The sequence below is a fragment of the Oryx dammah genome, unplaced genomic scaffold (genome assembly GCF_014754425.2).
Source record: "Oryx dammah isolate SB20612 unplaced genomic scaffold, SCBI_Odam_1.1 HiC_scaffold_14, whole genome shotgun sequence".
Taxonomy (NCBI): Eukaryota; Metazoa; Chordata; class Mammalia; order Artiodactyla; family Bovidae; genus Oryx; species Oryx dammah.
The window spans coordinates 5,130,097-5,145,540 of record NW_024070198.1 but is presented as its reverse complement, the minus strand read 5'-3'; the positions used below and the strand labels follow the sequence as shown (position 1 = coordinate 5,145,540).

At 34.5% G+C, this 15,444-nt stretch overlaps 1 protein-coding gene across 8 annotated transcripts in view; it reads right to left on the bottom strand.

The window, feature by feature from the left end:
• The window catches only part of PCDH15 (protocadherin related 15), an 874,191-nt gene that overhangs the window by 22,781 nt on the left and 835,966 nt on the right, over window positions 1-15,444 (bottom strand). For 3 of the 8 annotated variants that reach the window (XM_040254664.1, XM_040254663.1, XM_040254667.1), the window contains 5 exons: window positions 9,816-10,034; window positions 7,607-7,615; window positions 6,131-6,283; window positions 3,882-3,887; window positions 771-2,232 (listed from right to left, as the gene is read on the bottom strand). In XM_040254664.1, coding sequence (XP_040110598.1) covers window positions 771-2,232; window positions 3,882-3,887; window positions 6,131-6,283; window positions 7,607-7,615; window positions 9,816-10,034 — 1,849 coding nt within the window. Of the gene's footprint in view, window positions 1-770; window positions 2,233-3,881; window positions 3,888-6,130; window positions 6,284-7,606; window positions 7,616-9,815; window positions 10,035-15,444 lie in introns of those variants that run through there. The other 5 variants (XM_040254661.1, XM_040254666.1, XM_040254669.1 and 2 more) reach the window with 4 other exon arrangements.

Genomic DNA, 15,444 nt, shown 5'->3' with positions numbered 1-15,444 from the left:
GCTAAAGAGCAATTTATAAACATTTGTGGGAACAATGAAATGTCTTACAAGTCAACAATTCAAGATTTATTTCCATTATAAAGAAAGGAAGAGAAAACACAATGAGAAGTAAATAGAATAAGACAGCAATTGAAAAAAGTAAAAGATTTATCAAATGTATAAGCATTCTAGTAAGATAAAAGCAAGCCAGAGTAAAGGATGTTCTTATAAGAAAACAGATGTCTACATCTATAGCACCTGAGATTTATTTTGGAATACCATAATGTCTGTCATCTCCTACATTTTTAGATACATAACATTTTACTTTGGTAGTATTTCTTCTTACCAAATACATAGGCTTCAAGGACATAGCAGAACATATGATATCATTTTTTAGCTTATTTGTAACAGTCTGCTGTCTTCCTGGAACACTCATATAAACTATGATCAGAAGTAAATGTAAAACTTGACATGATAAACAAATCATTGGTTTAAACTGGATATCTAACTTTCATGTCCATATATACCAACTGAAAAATAGATTGAAATTACTTACTTTGTAAATAAATGTAGACAAATAATGCTACTTCGTAGTTAAGAAAGTTAAGGGAATTCTATAATATGAGTTAGTAATGATGAGATTAATAATCTTTTAAATTAAAAATAAGAAAAACAAGCATTGCATTGAATTTAGGGTAAAAGAATAGTGTCTTCTTTAATGTCCAAATTTGCCTCCACTGGAAGGTTATGGTCAAGAAAAGAGTTGTCCATTTAAAACTGAAAAAGAAACATTACAGTGAAGCAGAATGACTGTGAGACTGTTTTTCAATTCCTTCAACAATATTGTGCAAATTCTCCTGGTTTTGTTCAGATGTCATTTCCGTATTTGTGGTCTCTGAAGGACAACTCATTTGAAGTTTTGAAAGTTGTGCTGGTGGATTATTTTTTTCTATTTGGCTGTACATGTTAGCCACTGACTTTTCCAGTTCTGCTAAGTTTTTTATATGCTTGAGAATGCCTTTTGGTTCCCTTTGAGGATGTGCGTTACACAGTGCTGCTGATGCTGACAACTGTATCACAGTGGATTTCACTTCCTTGGCTGGTGTCACGCTGACACTACGTTCAATAGCTGGTGTAAGCACACACTTGGTGGATGGAACTGACATTGAAGGAGGCAATGAAGAAGGAAGAGGAGGAGATGCTGGAGGAAGAGAGGGAAGTGAAGGTAGAAAAGGTGGGGGAGACGTCGAGGGAGGAGGAGAGGGAACAGAAAGTAGAAGACGTGGAGAAAGAGGAAGAGGAGGTGGATTCGAAGGAGGAGAAGGAGGAAGACTACACACAGAAAAGGGAGTAAGGATATGAGGCGTAAGAGGAGGAGGGGGGGGAGGACAAGGAGGAGGAGGGGGAGGAGAGGTTTTTGGTGGATGGGGAAGATTTTCAAAAATGTCCTTTTTGGTTTCAAAAGTCATCAAACAAGTAGCTGTCTCTCTGCTAAGGAACTCAGAATTTAAAATGCAAGGCATTGAAGGAGAAAGTTCCAAGGAACAGTCAGCAGGAGAAACAACAACATTAGGTTCTGATTTGAGTTCCACTGCTCTTGAAACAGTTGGCAAAGTGGAGGAAGAGCAGTGAGACCAAGGAGAGGAAAGCAAAGAGTCTGAAGATAGAGACTGCAACTGCTCTGTTCCTTTGATAGTCAGTGATTCACTTTCCCTTGTTTCCTCTTTTTCTGTTACATTTGCATCTTCAACTGTAAGCAAGGGATTATTGTTACCTCTTTTGTTTGGATTGGTTCCAGTGCTTTCATTTTCAGCTTTTTGCCTGTTGCTTTGCCACTGCTTTAGAGCTATGGTTTCTGATCTATCAGGAAGTTCCCACATTGGTCTCCTAGGTATGCAGGTTGGGTGTTTCCACATCCTCTGAATCTTTTCTCTTGGGCCCCTCAGAAACTCATTCTTGGCTTGTGTTTTGGGTAAAAATGACTTAACAAAATCTGTTCTGAGTAAAAAGTCTGAATTTGTTGATCTTTGATCTGTGTATTCCTTGTAAATGGTACTATGGGCATTTAAGGCATCCTCACCAGACATCAGTGTGAATTCTCTTGCAGACTTGGGCCAGCTGTTCTTAAGAGATCCATCTATGTGAGTCTGCTTGTGAGCCTCAACAGTGTTGGAAGAAAAGTGCTGATGTTTCCTGTCTTCTGAGACTGATTTATTTTCCCTGCTTTGTTGGAAATGGTAGAGAAGGAAAAGACTTAAAAGAAAAGAAGATAATGAAATGTAAGGAAACAGGTTGTGAAACAGCTTTCATGAGAAAGATGTTTTTATGGTTCTCATTACTACTTCAAATATATAAAAGGCCAAATAACACTAATCTACTGAAGCAAGCCATTACTTTGATGTTTCTGTTCTCAAAAAGGCAGCCCAGGAAAAGCTAGAGAGCTGGGAGTAGCATGAAAAATTTCATTCCAAAAAAATGTGTCAATCCATACACTGATTTTCTTTCTCTTTCTTTTTTTTTAGTGATTTTGATACAGTGAAGTTTCCATGACCACACATAAGAGTTCTCTCAAGTATAAATCACATTTCCAAGTTATAGAGCAACATGTTGGGCAGTGGTTTTATATCCTTTGCCTTGGTTAAGGATGATTAGAGTTGACTGTTTTAAGGAAAGGATCCTTAGCTGTATCTGATTCAGTACTTGCCCATTATCTCTTATCTTAGTAATTCTGTCCTGGAGTTAAAAGTACTCTCCTATGTGATATAAAGCTTGCAAGAGAATACAGAAAGATTTTCTGCTCTCTAGATTAAGAGAATTAGTCTCCGAGGACAGATGGGACAGTTTCTCTCATAGAGTTCTAAATCACAATTGAAAAATTGTATTTAAGAATCTTGACAGAGATTATTTCTTCCATTTTAATTTTATGCTTAATGATTCAAAAAGCACTATAAATATTACAAATAAGAAGGGAGACTTTTGGATTTCTTTTGAACATGATACAGATCAAATTTTAGGCCACACTTTAATGAAAATATATACTATTATAGTGATAGTTTTGATATCACTGAAAGACTTGCTCAGACATGGTCACTGAGTTACAGTGACTGTGAGTCATAAATAAAATGGAATAAGTCGAAGAGTACAAATAAGTGCCTCCAATGAAAGCACTGGGACCCTTCTCCCAGAAAGACAGGGAGACTTGGGTTTTTGAATAGTCTTTCATTTGACTTTGCTTCTCAAGCTCAGAGTAACAGATTCACTTTTATTATCATTTAATATTTATGTACATAGTATAGATGAAATAAAAGGAATTTTTAATTAAAATTTAAAAGCTTCACTGAAAAATCAGGTTTAAAGGTGAGACAATATAATGATATATAATTATTGTGTCATTTGGCAAAAATGCAAACTGCAAGAGAGAATTCTCACAGGTGGTCAGGATCTCCTGAATAATTCAGAAAGTGGAGACAACTTGGATTAAACAAACAGCAACTGCTTTTCAAAATCACAAAAAGTAGTCTAAAAATCTGGTTGACATATAGCAGTTGTTTCTGTGTAAATACATTGTTGGATTTATTTTTCTTGGAAAGAACTATCTATTCAATGATATCACATCATTTTTGATGGAAAGATATCCATAAATATTTTTAACAAAAACAAAGAGAATTTTTAAACTTTTCTTCATAAGCAGACATACTATCACAGAGAATACATGTAAACTCATGCAATTTCAAGCTATAAAGAAGGAATGCAGTATAGAAAACATAACTTTCTTTTTAAAAGTAAATGTACAGTAAAAGATGAAGATTACTGTATATAGAGCAAAACAACACTTAGTCTATTCTATTGCATCTTTTTTTTTTTTCTAATGCCCTTGTATTAGAATGATATTATTTACTTACTTATGCCTATGTATCCACAGGTGAGAAAGAGAAAACATGTGACAGAAAAAAAAAGTTTTAACTATAGTTAAATTGAGATGGTTATGAAAATATTAACAAGAATATGCTTTACATACTTAATACTCATATCAAAAGAGAAAATGAATGTGTCATATTTTTAACTATTTCTATGAATAATTTTAATAATGCTTTAGATAAATCATATGACATTTATTTGGTTCTCTTATGACATAAAAGTACATCTAGCTATCTATTGGGTTGGTTGAAAAGTTCATTTGGTTTTTTCCATAACATCCTATAGAAAAATCCAAATGGATTTTTTGCCCAACTCAATATCTCCTATATATAGTTAAATTCACCTCTATTAATCATGGGTGACTTCAACTCTAACACGGAATTTTAAAAATGAGATCCTAAGAATTGCTTCTATGTCCCAAGTGAACAATTAGTCCACATTGATTTATAAAGAAGACATAAGTCTCGTTTAGAAGGAATATGACTTTTACAGAGTTAATATTGAGTCTACATCAAGTTGTTAATTATTTGTGAAACTTTTGTTTTCAAAGTACCCTCTATCTTTTTATTCATTTGAAGATAGCTTATTTTATAGTAATTTTTGACTAGAATTTTTGCAAAAAGTTTTTGAATAGATAATTTAAACATTTGTTAAAGATCATTAAACATGTAAAACAAAAACTTCAACAAATACAAATAGGAATTGCAAAATCCTCTACTATCTATTACAATTTTTCAAATAAAAATAGTGCCTAAGCATTGCTATTGAAAATTATCACCATCAAACTATACTGATTCTGGGTGATGTTATAGTATTCCTGATTTTGTTAAATAAAAATTAGTATATAACCCTCACTAATTCCAAATAAAGCACATTCAACTTTACACATAAATCTTTTTTAGTTTTGAACGTGTTTAGAATCAAATCTTATTGGCTCAATTCCAACATTCACCAATAATTGAAAAAGAAACCATCATTCCAACTTTTACAAAAGGAAAAACAATATTTAAAACCTTTTCCTATATTATTACTCCAGAAGTAGCATGTGAGGCAAATAGTATTAATGCAGTTAATAATATTGATACATAGGTTTGAATACAATTTTCCCATTAAAAGATAAATTTCATAATTTTTGAGGCTTGCTTTATTCCTACTAGTAAATGCTACAAATGTAACAGAGTAGAATGTGTTTTAGTCCCTCAGTTCCACCAAATTTCAGTTAATAATAGTTTTCCTGGATTTAATTTAGTCATATTCAAAATTTTATAATATCCTTGGTTGTTTTGCATTTCATGTTGATATAGCTTGAATTTTATTTTTTAATATGGACAAATTGCTGCTGCTGCTGCTAAGTAGCTTCAGTCATATGCAACTCTGTGCGACCCTATGGACAGCAGCCCTTCAGGCTCCATTGTTCACAGGATTCTTCAGGCAAAAATATTGGAGTAGGCTGCCATTTCCTTCTCCCAATATGGACAAGTTAAATATCTTCAAAAGGAATCAGGTTTGAGGTAGCATCATTAAAGACACTATAAAGGCATAAAATCTTTTAGGAATAATTTAAACTCTTTTTCAAAATGATGATTTAATATTGATTAGCGATTCCAAATAGTCTAGGAGAAATACTGTTATAACAGCATTCTCATTTGAGAGAAATATAATGAAAAGAATATTCCTAAGTGATTATATATGTGATATTAATTCTTTATTTTCATTCAGATTTTAATTCTATTTTATAACATCTTAAAATGGTATCTTAGAAAAGTCTATTATTTTAGACGATAGAGTGGACTTTTGATTACCAAACAGGAGTTGGCTTTTAGTATCAAACCAGGAATTACTATTTTATGACTGTGCTTTATTTTCCTCATTTTTTATGAGAAAAATATTTTCAGAATTTTTAATTCGAAGGAAAATCCTTGATTCTGAAGATTTAGAAATTAAATATAATACTCAAGCTACTCATCTGCAAATGTCTCCTCAAACTGAAAACTTCTTTCCTGTTACTCAGTTTTTATTATTATTATTGTTAATGTTTCTTTGTTAGTTTTTTGGTTATTACTCTCCAGTTGAACTTTCTTAGGTCTTCATCTTAACTGTTTTATGTTTAAAAAATGTAATAATCAAAATAGGCTGTAAGCAGTATTTCCACATCAAGTTGAAACTTAATACTCACCACACAGCATCCATCAAAACCCATTTATTTCTAAAAGGCCCTGAAAGGTCTACTTACATCGTGCTGTCCCCGAGTTCTTCATAGAGATGAGCACCGGGAGGCGGCGGGGGTGGCGGGGGCATGGCCACTGGTGTCGGGGCAGGAGCTGCTGGTTTAGCTGCAGGTAGGGCAGACTGGATTCGAGCTGTCTTGGTGCACTCAGCTTGGCGTCTTTGGTAAAGTAAGGAGGTTTTGTAAAACTCATTTTAGAAATCATATACTTATCAATAAGCTACCTTTCAATAATAAAGTCCAGTTATCAGAGGAACTCAAAATTTTTTACACAAATATTTGAACTTACTAACTAATAAAATTACAAAAGCATTCCCACAGAGTATCATTTACTTAAAACCCCTTCTCCTTAGTTCTTTAAAATGTTTAGTCCTTGAAAAACGGTAAATTCAGTAGAACAATTTGCAAATTAAATTAAATGGTAATATTAAATGGAGAAGGAAAAATATTTATAATGTGATTTATAATTGGTGGTTGTTTAATGGATCTCTTTCATAATAAGGCACGTAAAAGATACATATGCGTGCCAAGTTACTTGAATCGTGTCCAACTCTTTGCGACCCTATGGACAGTAGCCCGCCTGGTTCCTCTGTCCACGGGGATTCTCCAGGCAAGAGTACTGGAGTGGGTTGCCATGCTCTTCTCTAGGGGATTTTCCTGACCAGGGAACGAAGCCAGGTTTCTTACCTCTCCTTCATTGGCGTGTGGGTTCTTTACCACTAGCTCTACTTGGGAGCCCATAGAAGATACACAATTGGCTTTTACTTTTGGTCTTCCATCTATTTAAAGAAAAGTTATTTTGTTTAAAAATGATTTTAAACCCATCTTAGATACTACAGGCACTGTGTAGAGGTGCATGTTTAGGAGATATTTAGTTAGCTTTTATTTTCTTTGGATTCCAAGGAATGCCTATGATTCTTGAATTGGAGCAAGGCTGCTCTTTTTGACTTTCCTGGATACTGATTGTTAATTCTTGCCTCAAAACCGAAATCCCCAAGGGTGGCGAATATCAGGGCAAACTGTCTTTGCCACATTTCTTCCTCTTGTATCCATTTGTCTAAAACTAGTTTAATTCTGTGTACAGAAACCACAAGGGCTTCTCTGGTAGCTCAGACAGTAAAGAATCTGCCTAAATGTGGGAAACCTGGGTTCTACCCCTGGGCTGGGAAGATCTGCTGGAGGAGAGCATGGCAACCAACTCCAGTATTCTTGCCTGGAGAATCCCATGGATGGAGGAACTTGGCAGCTTATAGTCCATAGGGTCACAGAGAGTCAGACACGACTGAGCGACTAAGCACACACACACACATGCAAACCAAAGGATGTGCAACTAAAAACTAGTTCAAATGCAAAATACAAATATAAAGTAGAGAAATAGTACCTGGTTCTGGGCAGGCTGACTACTTTATTAGCATTATCTGTTGTTTTTTTTCTTTTCATATCACATAAAATCATATGCAACATATTAGTAATTATACTTACACTTTAAACCTGTTTGGGAAAGCAAATGAATAGGAAAAAATGAATAAGAAAAAAAGAGAAAGCTACATGAGAAATACTGCATTCATAATATTTTAACATCTGAATTAATCTACATTATGAATAATTTATGGGTTAAACTCATAATAACACAGACTTAATGACATTGTAGGAGAATTAAGTCTTTCAATTCAGAAAGTGAAAATGGTAAGCACTTTATTATTACTGTCACTGTCCTACAAGCTGTTAAAACATTTATTGCAAGAAAGCAAAGAAATTAACTAATTAGAATAGGAAACACTGGATTAAAACATGCATATGTGAGTTTTTCCTCTGATAGAGAAATGGAATATTAAAGATGCTCTGATCTTTATAACTGGCATTTTGGTTTATTGTGCTTGAAGACTATTAAAGAAATGGAGTCAGGCACCAAGCCCCAGTTATACTCGTCCTCACTTTGAAGCTGAAGCTAGAATTAGAAGGAGACAATTTTGAATACTAAATTTATGACACTTTCACATTTGCCTCATAGTTTTCCATCCACAGCAAATTTCAAAGAAACATCTTAAAATGAAAGAATAATCATTCATTCTAATCTATTTATAAGCAGAAAATGAAGGTATAAAAGTTAGATTTTAAAATAATAGAATTTTACTTTATAACACATCTACTTTTGTTAATCTACACTAAGAGAGTAACCAAAATTTACTCTTAGATTGTCAAGCTGATTACTGAATTAAAAAACAATAAAATATCTTTAAAATATTTAAATATTAGGGATTTTAATATTTTGTTAAAATTCAGACTATTTAGCATAACATCCAGGATGCTTCAATTTTGATCACTGCTTTCTATGCCAAGTAAAAGAAGTTTTCTCACTTATATTAATGCTAGCAGGATATAATAAATCTCCTTTCAGAAATAGTTGGATGAAAAAGTAACTGTGATACAGACATATTTAACATAAAAATTAATATTGGATTGATAGCTTAGTAATCTAAAAATGTGTCCATTATTGTTTGTGTATAGCTTTAGATTTGGCATATCAACTTATTTAAGCACACACTGAACTCCAATATGTCAACCTAAATGTTATATTTGCAACTTCTCATTGCTTTTGTGACAGAAAATATTCCTATAGTATGTTTATGCACAGCACATTCCTCAACATTCAAGTTGGAATTACCTTACCTTATTTAACTCAATAGAAAATCCTCATTATTAGAGAACAAAGATAACAGTTTAAGATTATGTAAGGACTTTTTTAGTCCTTTCCCTGTAGGCATTTTAAATGATGAGTAGCCATTCTTCCATTATTTGTTATGTCAAGTAATTTATATGATTTATGATTCCTGTCTGTTAATTATTTTCATTTTGTGGCACCCTCAGGGCTACCTCTCTTCTTAACCTATTCCAGTTTTTTTGTTGTTGTTGTTGTTTGTTTTTTAGCACTTATCATCAATAGGGATATACTTAAACAGCACAACCCTCTATCACAAAGTTCCCCATATCTAGTATCAAATAAAAAAAAAATTGCTCGCTAGACTATTTTAAATATAGATCTTTAAATTAGCTAAAATTTACTTGACTACTGTAAAGACCCTAAACAAGAAAAATATAGATATTTTAAATGAATGTATTTGCCTATAGGGACTAGAAAAATGTAAGACTTGTACAGCTACAATATAATGTTAGATGTTACAAAATAGACTCTATCAAGGCTACCCAAGAAAGAAGAAATCATATGGGAAACTATATATGGTGTGCTATGATTTTTACATGAGTTTTTCAAACTGTAATATCTGCATAGGGGTAAGTTTGACAGTATGGATAAAGACCTAGCATGACAGTGCATTGATATTTAGGTTATAGAATTTCCTTTGCAACTGTGGTATCTGTATATGACATTCCACTACTTTTCTTCCCAAAGCTCTTAACCTGATGAAGAGCATAAATGAAACTCTAGGAGGTAACCTCATAGTCCTGGCAGATAAGAATATTTTAGCACAGGAACACTGAGAAATCTGTGAAAAATGTATTGAAAGTTTGTAGTTTTCCCTTAAAGAAAGGTTATTTGGAAAAGAAAAATACCACACTCCCAGAATGTTTGCACCATGAATATTTTACAACTCCAGTGCTATTTTACCAGAAGCAAGTTTTTGATATGCCTTCTCGAGGAGCTGTCCCTATTTCGGCAGGTAGCAATACTTACTGTCTGTAGCTGACCAAAACCACCAAGATGGCAGGAATACAGCAGAGGATGATGATGAAGGCCAGAGCCAGCAGGGCCCCTTCGGTATAGCCAAGACTTTCTCCTCGCTTTTTAATGCTGGTCACTGCCTCTGGAGTCCGGATCTCCAGAATGCGTCCTCCTTCCCCATAATATGGCTGAAAGTCTTTATTGATGTCAAGCAGTTTGCCATCTAAAAATCTTTATTGTTAGATAAACAGTAAAATCAATATTAACAGAGAAGGCCTTTTAGTAAACAAAATATTTTTGGTAATCTCTTTTAATATTTTGTTTAATTATAACATAAGCTGAGTCAGAAATCTTATTATAAATATGAAAAGCATATATAAAAAGCAAGAGCAATAGAGTAACAGTTCTATGTGAACATATCAAACATACTAATAACAATGACCCTTACTATGCTTATAGACTTGGCAAAAGTAAATAACAATGTTATAGAAATTTATATCACTATGTTGAGATTATTTATAGTAAGTTATTCAGGAGGGATAAAATATAAATTCTAAATTATATAGTACAATTTAAAAATATATTCCTGCATATTATTTCTATGGTTCTCAAAATAATTCTGTAAAATAGAACCTTAATACTGATTTACTACAGACCACAAAGTTACAAAGTTATGGAAACAAATCTGAGATATCAACACAAGTTTTCATAGTATTTAATTAGGTTTCACCAGACCACTAAATGTAGACACTCTTAAATCTCAAACCAAAATATTTTTATGGGAAAGAATGAACAAATTAAAAGGTTTTCTTCTTCCTAGAAACTGAATACTAAATAAATGATGCAGGCAGTAAATCAGTACCTTCAGGATGATAAGAATCGGGGGTTGATTTATCTGGTGAGTGCCTGCGAAGTCCTTTCAGTCAAGTCTGACTCTGCAGCCCAGGCTCTTCCACCTGTGGGATTCTCCAGGCCAGAAGACTGGAGTGGGTTGCCATGCCCTCCTCCAGGGGATCTTCCTGACCCAGGGATCGAACCCTCATCTCTATGTCTCCTACACTGGCAGGCAGGTTCTTTACCCACTAGCGCCACCTGGGAAGCCCAATTTATCTAGTAGTTCTTGTAAACCGTTTCTCTAAATAATGCATTTCCAACTATGAGTATTGTGTTGGGGAGAAGAATTAAGGAATAATAGTTACTTAATTTAATTAAACTGAACAATTTTGTCACATATTTTATGCTGTAATTAGCAGGCATTTTTTAAAAAGATTCCTCAGGAACATTTAAATGATCTTTTACATATCCTATAATATTGATATAACAATTATGTTCTTAAAACCACAAAACCACAAATGTCTTAGGTTATTTGTATTTTAATTTCTTAAGACTTCTATCCATTAAAAGTGAAATGTCCTACTATAGAAAATAGAAAAGCAAAATAGTTCAAAAAGCAAAATTACTCAAATGCCCATAATGCAAAGATAACAGCTGCTAATATTTTGGTGCACTAATCTTTTTTTGCTATTAATAAACATTTTTATATATTTGTAATTACATAGCACATACAAAGTGAAAATATCATTTTAGAAACATGTTTTAATATAAAATACCAATGTGAAAAATACAAACAAATGTGAAAGAAAGATTTAAATGGCTCAAAATTGCATCATCAAATAGTAACTGAAGATTGCTATCCTTGTGCATTTTACAGGCTATTTGTTCCCTTCGATACTTTTTACTCTAATTTTCCAAGTGACTGTGCTGACTTTAAATCTAGTTAAACATGCTGTTCATAGCTTCTTTACAGAAAAAAAATATAGATGCCTGGTATCAGATAGGAATCCTTGGATAGTTTATTAACCTTTCAATTTAGGAAACCTAGTGATTCAAATAACTCGTTTCAGTTTTAAAGCTACGTAGGTTTTTATTCAAGTTAGCATACTATAATACAAGGCAGTTAGGATGCGTGTTTGTTTTTATTTTTTACAAATATACATTTCATATCACTTTTTCCTAGGTCATTTTCAGATATGTTCAGGAATACAATAAAGGTTTTTTCCATTTTTCCAAGCACTAAATTGGAATGGAATTGCACAACACTTTGTTTGAATGTTTATCAGATAAAATAAGAAATCCAAATGAAGTACAGATTAAGAGTTACATCACAAGAACTGTATCATTACAAACTGGGAAGGATCAGAAGTAGACAAACAGCATAAATTGCAGGGAAAAATTATTCCTATCATGAGGACAACAGATCACTATTCTATTGGATTCTTACTGGATTCTCATTGATATCCAAATCACATAAAGGGAGATTTATTAGTCTTTTTACACTACAATAATGCCATTATTTAGATATTTATTTTGGTTTATTTCTCAATTAAAAAAATCATAAGTATTTTTTTTTTACTAGAAGAGAGCATCACATTTGAATCCAAAACTGATTTAGAACAGTTTTGTGTTCTATATATGAGAAACAACTTGTCTAGGCAAAAATCCTTGAGGCATAACATTTTCCTTAAAATATTATGAATTTGATTCCATTGACTTTTGGCATTTTATCATACAGATGGAATTTAAGGCATCAGTTTTTGTTCCTATATGATTAAGTCATCTTTACTTTTGTTTCAATAGTTCTAAAACATACTCAGTTGCTTTTAAAGGACATCTGACAACATTTTCATTGATTCTGCCTGTGATGTAATGAAACCTTTTAATTATATTTTCGGGTTTTGTTTCTGTGATAACTACTTCAATTTTTACCTCAGTCCAGTTCAGTTCAGTCTCTCAGTTGGGTCCAACCCTTTGTGACCCTATTGACTGTAGCACTCCAGGTTTCCCAGTGTGTCACCAACTCCCAGAGCTTGATCAAACTCATGTCCATCGAGTGAGTGATGCCATCCAACCATCTCATCCCCTATCATACCCTTCTCCTCCTGCCTTCAATCTTTCCCAATTCAGTTCAGTTCAGTTCAGTCGCTCAGTCGCTCATTCGTGTCCGACTCTGTGACTCCATGAATCACAGCACACCAGGCCTCCCTGTCCATCACCATCTCCCGGAGTTCGCTCAAACTCACGTTCATCGAGTCCGTAATGCCATCCAGCCATCTCATCCTTGGTCGTCCCCATCTCCTCCTGCCCCCAATCCCTCCCAGCATCAGACTCTTTTCCAAAGAGTCAACTCTTCGCATGAGGTGGCCAAAGTACTGAAGTTTCAGCTTTAGCATCATTCCTTCCAAAGAAATCCCAGGGCTGATCTCCTTCAGAACGGACTGGTTGGATCTCCTTGCAGTCCAAGGGACTCTCAAGAGTCTTCTCCAACACCACAGTTCAAAAGCATCAATTCTTCGGCGCTCAGCCTTCTTCACAGTCCAACTCTCACATCCATACATGACCACAGGAAAAACTGTAGCCTTGACTAGACGGACCTTAGTCGGCAAAGTAATGTCTCTGCTTTTGAATATGCTATCTAGGTTGGTCATAACTTTTCTTCCAAAGAGTAAACGTCTTTTTAATTTCATGGCTGCAGTCACCATCTACAGTGATTTTGGGGCCCCCAAAATAAAGTCTGACACTGTTTCCACTGTTTCCCCATCGATTTCCATTGAAGTGATGGGACCAGATGCCATGATCTTCGTTTTCTGAGTGTTGAGCTTTAAGCCAACTTTTTCACTCTCCTCTTTCACTTTCCTCAAGAGGCTTTTTAGCTCCTCTTCACTTTCTGCCATAAGGGTGGTGTCATCTCCATATCTGAGGTTATTGATATTTCTCCCAGCAATTTGATTCCAGCTTGTGTTTCTTCCAGTCCAGCGTTTCTCATGATGTACTCTGCATATAAGTTAAGTAAGCACGGTGACAATATATAGCCTTAACGTACTCCTTCTCCTATTTGGAACCAGTCTGTCGTTCCATGTCCACTTCTAACTGTTGCTTCCTGACCTGCATACAGGTTTCTCAAGAAGTAGGTCAGGTGGTCTGGTATTCCCATCTCTTTCAGAATTTCCCACAGTTTATTTTGATCCACACAGTCAAAGGCTTTGGCATAGTCAATGAAGCAGAAATAGAAATAGTAGAAATAGTTTAGTAATAGAAATAGTTTTCTGGAACTCTCTTGCTTTTTCCATGATCCAATGGATATTGGCAATTTGATCTCTGGTTCCTCTGCCTTTTCTAAAACCAGCTTGAACATCAGGGAGTTCACGGTTCACGTATTGCTGAAGCCTGGCTTGAAGAATTTTGAGTATTACTTTTCTAGCATGTGAGATGAGTGCAATTGTACGGTAGTTTGAGCATTCTTTGGCATTGCCTTTCTTTGGGATTGGAATGAAAACTGACCTTTTCCAGTCCTGTGGCCACTGCTGAGTTTTCCAAATTTGCTGGCATATTGAGTGCAGCACTTTCACAGCATCATCTTTCAGGATGAAACAGCTTAACTGGAATTCCATCACCTCCACTAGCTTTGTTCGTAGTGATGCTTTCTAAGGCACACTTGACTTCACATTCCAAGATGTCTGGCTCTAGATTAGTGATCACATCATCATGATTATCTAGGTTGTGAAGATCTTTTTTGTACTGTTCTTCCGTGTATTCTTGCCACCTCTTCTTGGGTTTTTTCCAGTGAGTCAATACTTCACATCAGGTGGCCAAAGTGTTGGGGTTTCAGCTTCAGCATCAGTCCTTCCAATGAATATTCAGAATTTCCTTTAGGGTTGACTGGTTTGATCTCCTTGCAGTCCAAGGGACTCTCAAGAGTCTTCTCCAACACTACAGTTCATAAGCATAAATTCTTCAGTGCTCAGCTTTCTTTATAGTCCAACTCTCATATCCTTACATGAGTACTGCAAAAGCCATAACTTTGACTAGACAGACCTTTGTTGGCAAAGTAATGTCTCTGCTTTTTAATATGCTGTCTAGTTTAGTCATAACTTTTCTTCCAAGGAGCAAGCATCATTTAATTTCATGGCTGCAGTCACCATGTGCCATGATATTGGAGCCCCCCAAAATAGTCTCTCACTGTTTCCAGAAATATATGCAATTATCAGGTTGTATCTTGATTATCTTCTAAGTTTGTTTTTACCTGTTTTATCATTTTTTCTTTCCCTTAATATGCTATGAGCTTCTTATATTTATACTTCATTTTGCCAATTTGTTTTTCATATGCCTTTTCATTACAGGCAAGTCCAAATTTGGATAGTTAATGGATTTTAGGAGATTTTCTCCCTAAAGATGGAAAAATGTAGCCCAAAGAAAATTCAGGGCTTTTTTTTTTTTCATATTTTTTTCTGATTTCAGGACTAAGAGCTCTATTGTCTCCCAAGATCCATGTCAATCCTTGAAGGTGAAATCTAACTGACTTTATCTGGAATGTGCACTAATCCACATGTAGTCAATATGAGCAGAGGAAAGGCATACTCCAAATGGCCTGAGGGTTCCAGCCTGCTACCATGTTGAAGAAGGTCGACCACACTATTCTTTTGTGGAACATTTTTTACCAGAAAGAGGAAAAGATTCAGGACATGTAAAACACATATACCATTTGTCTTATATGGTCTTGTTTCTGTTGGGAACATTAAACTGTTTTCTAATGGTTTCTATAAGAGAATTATTTCCAGAGATATAGTCTCCTCTGAGTCATCAG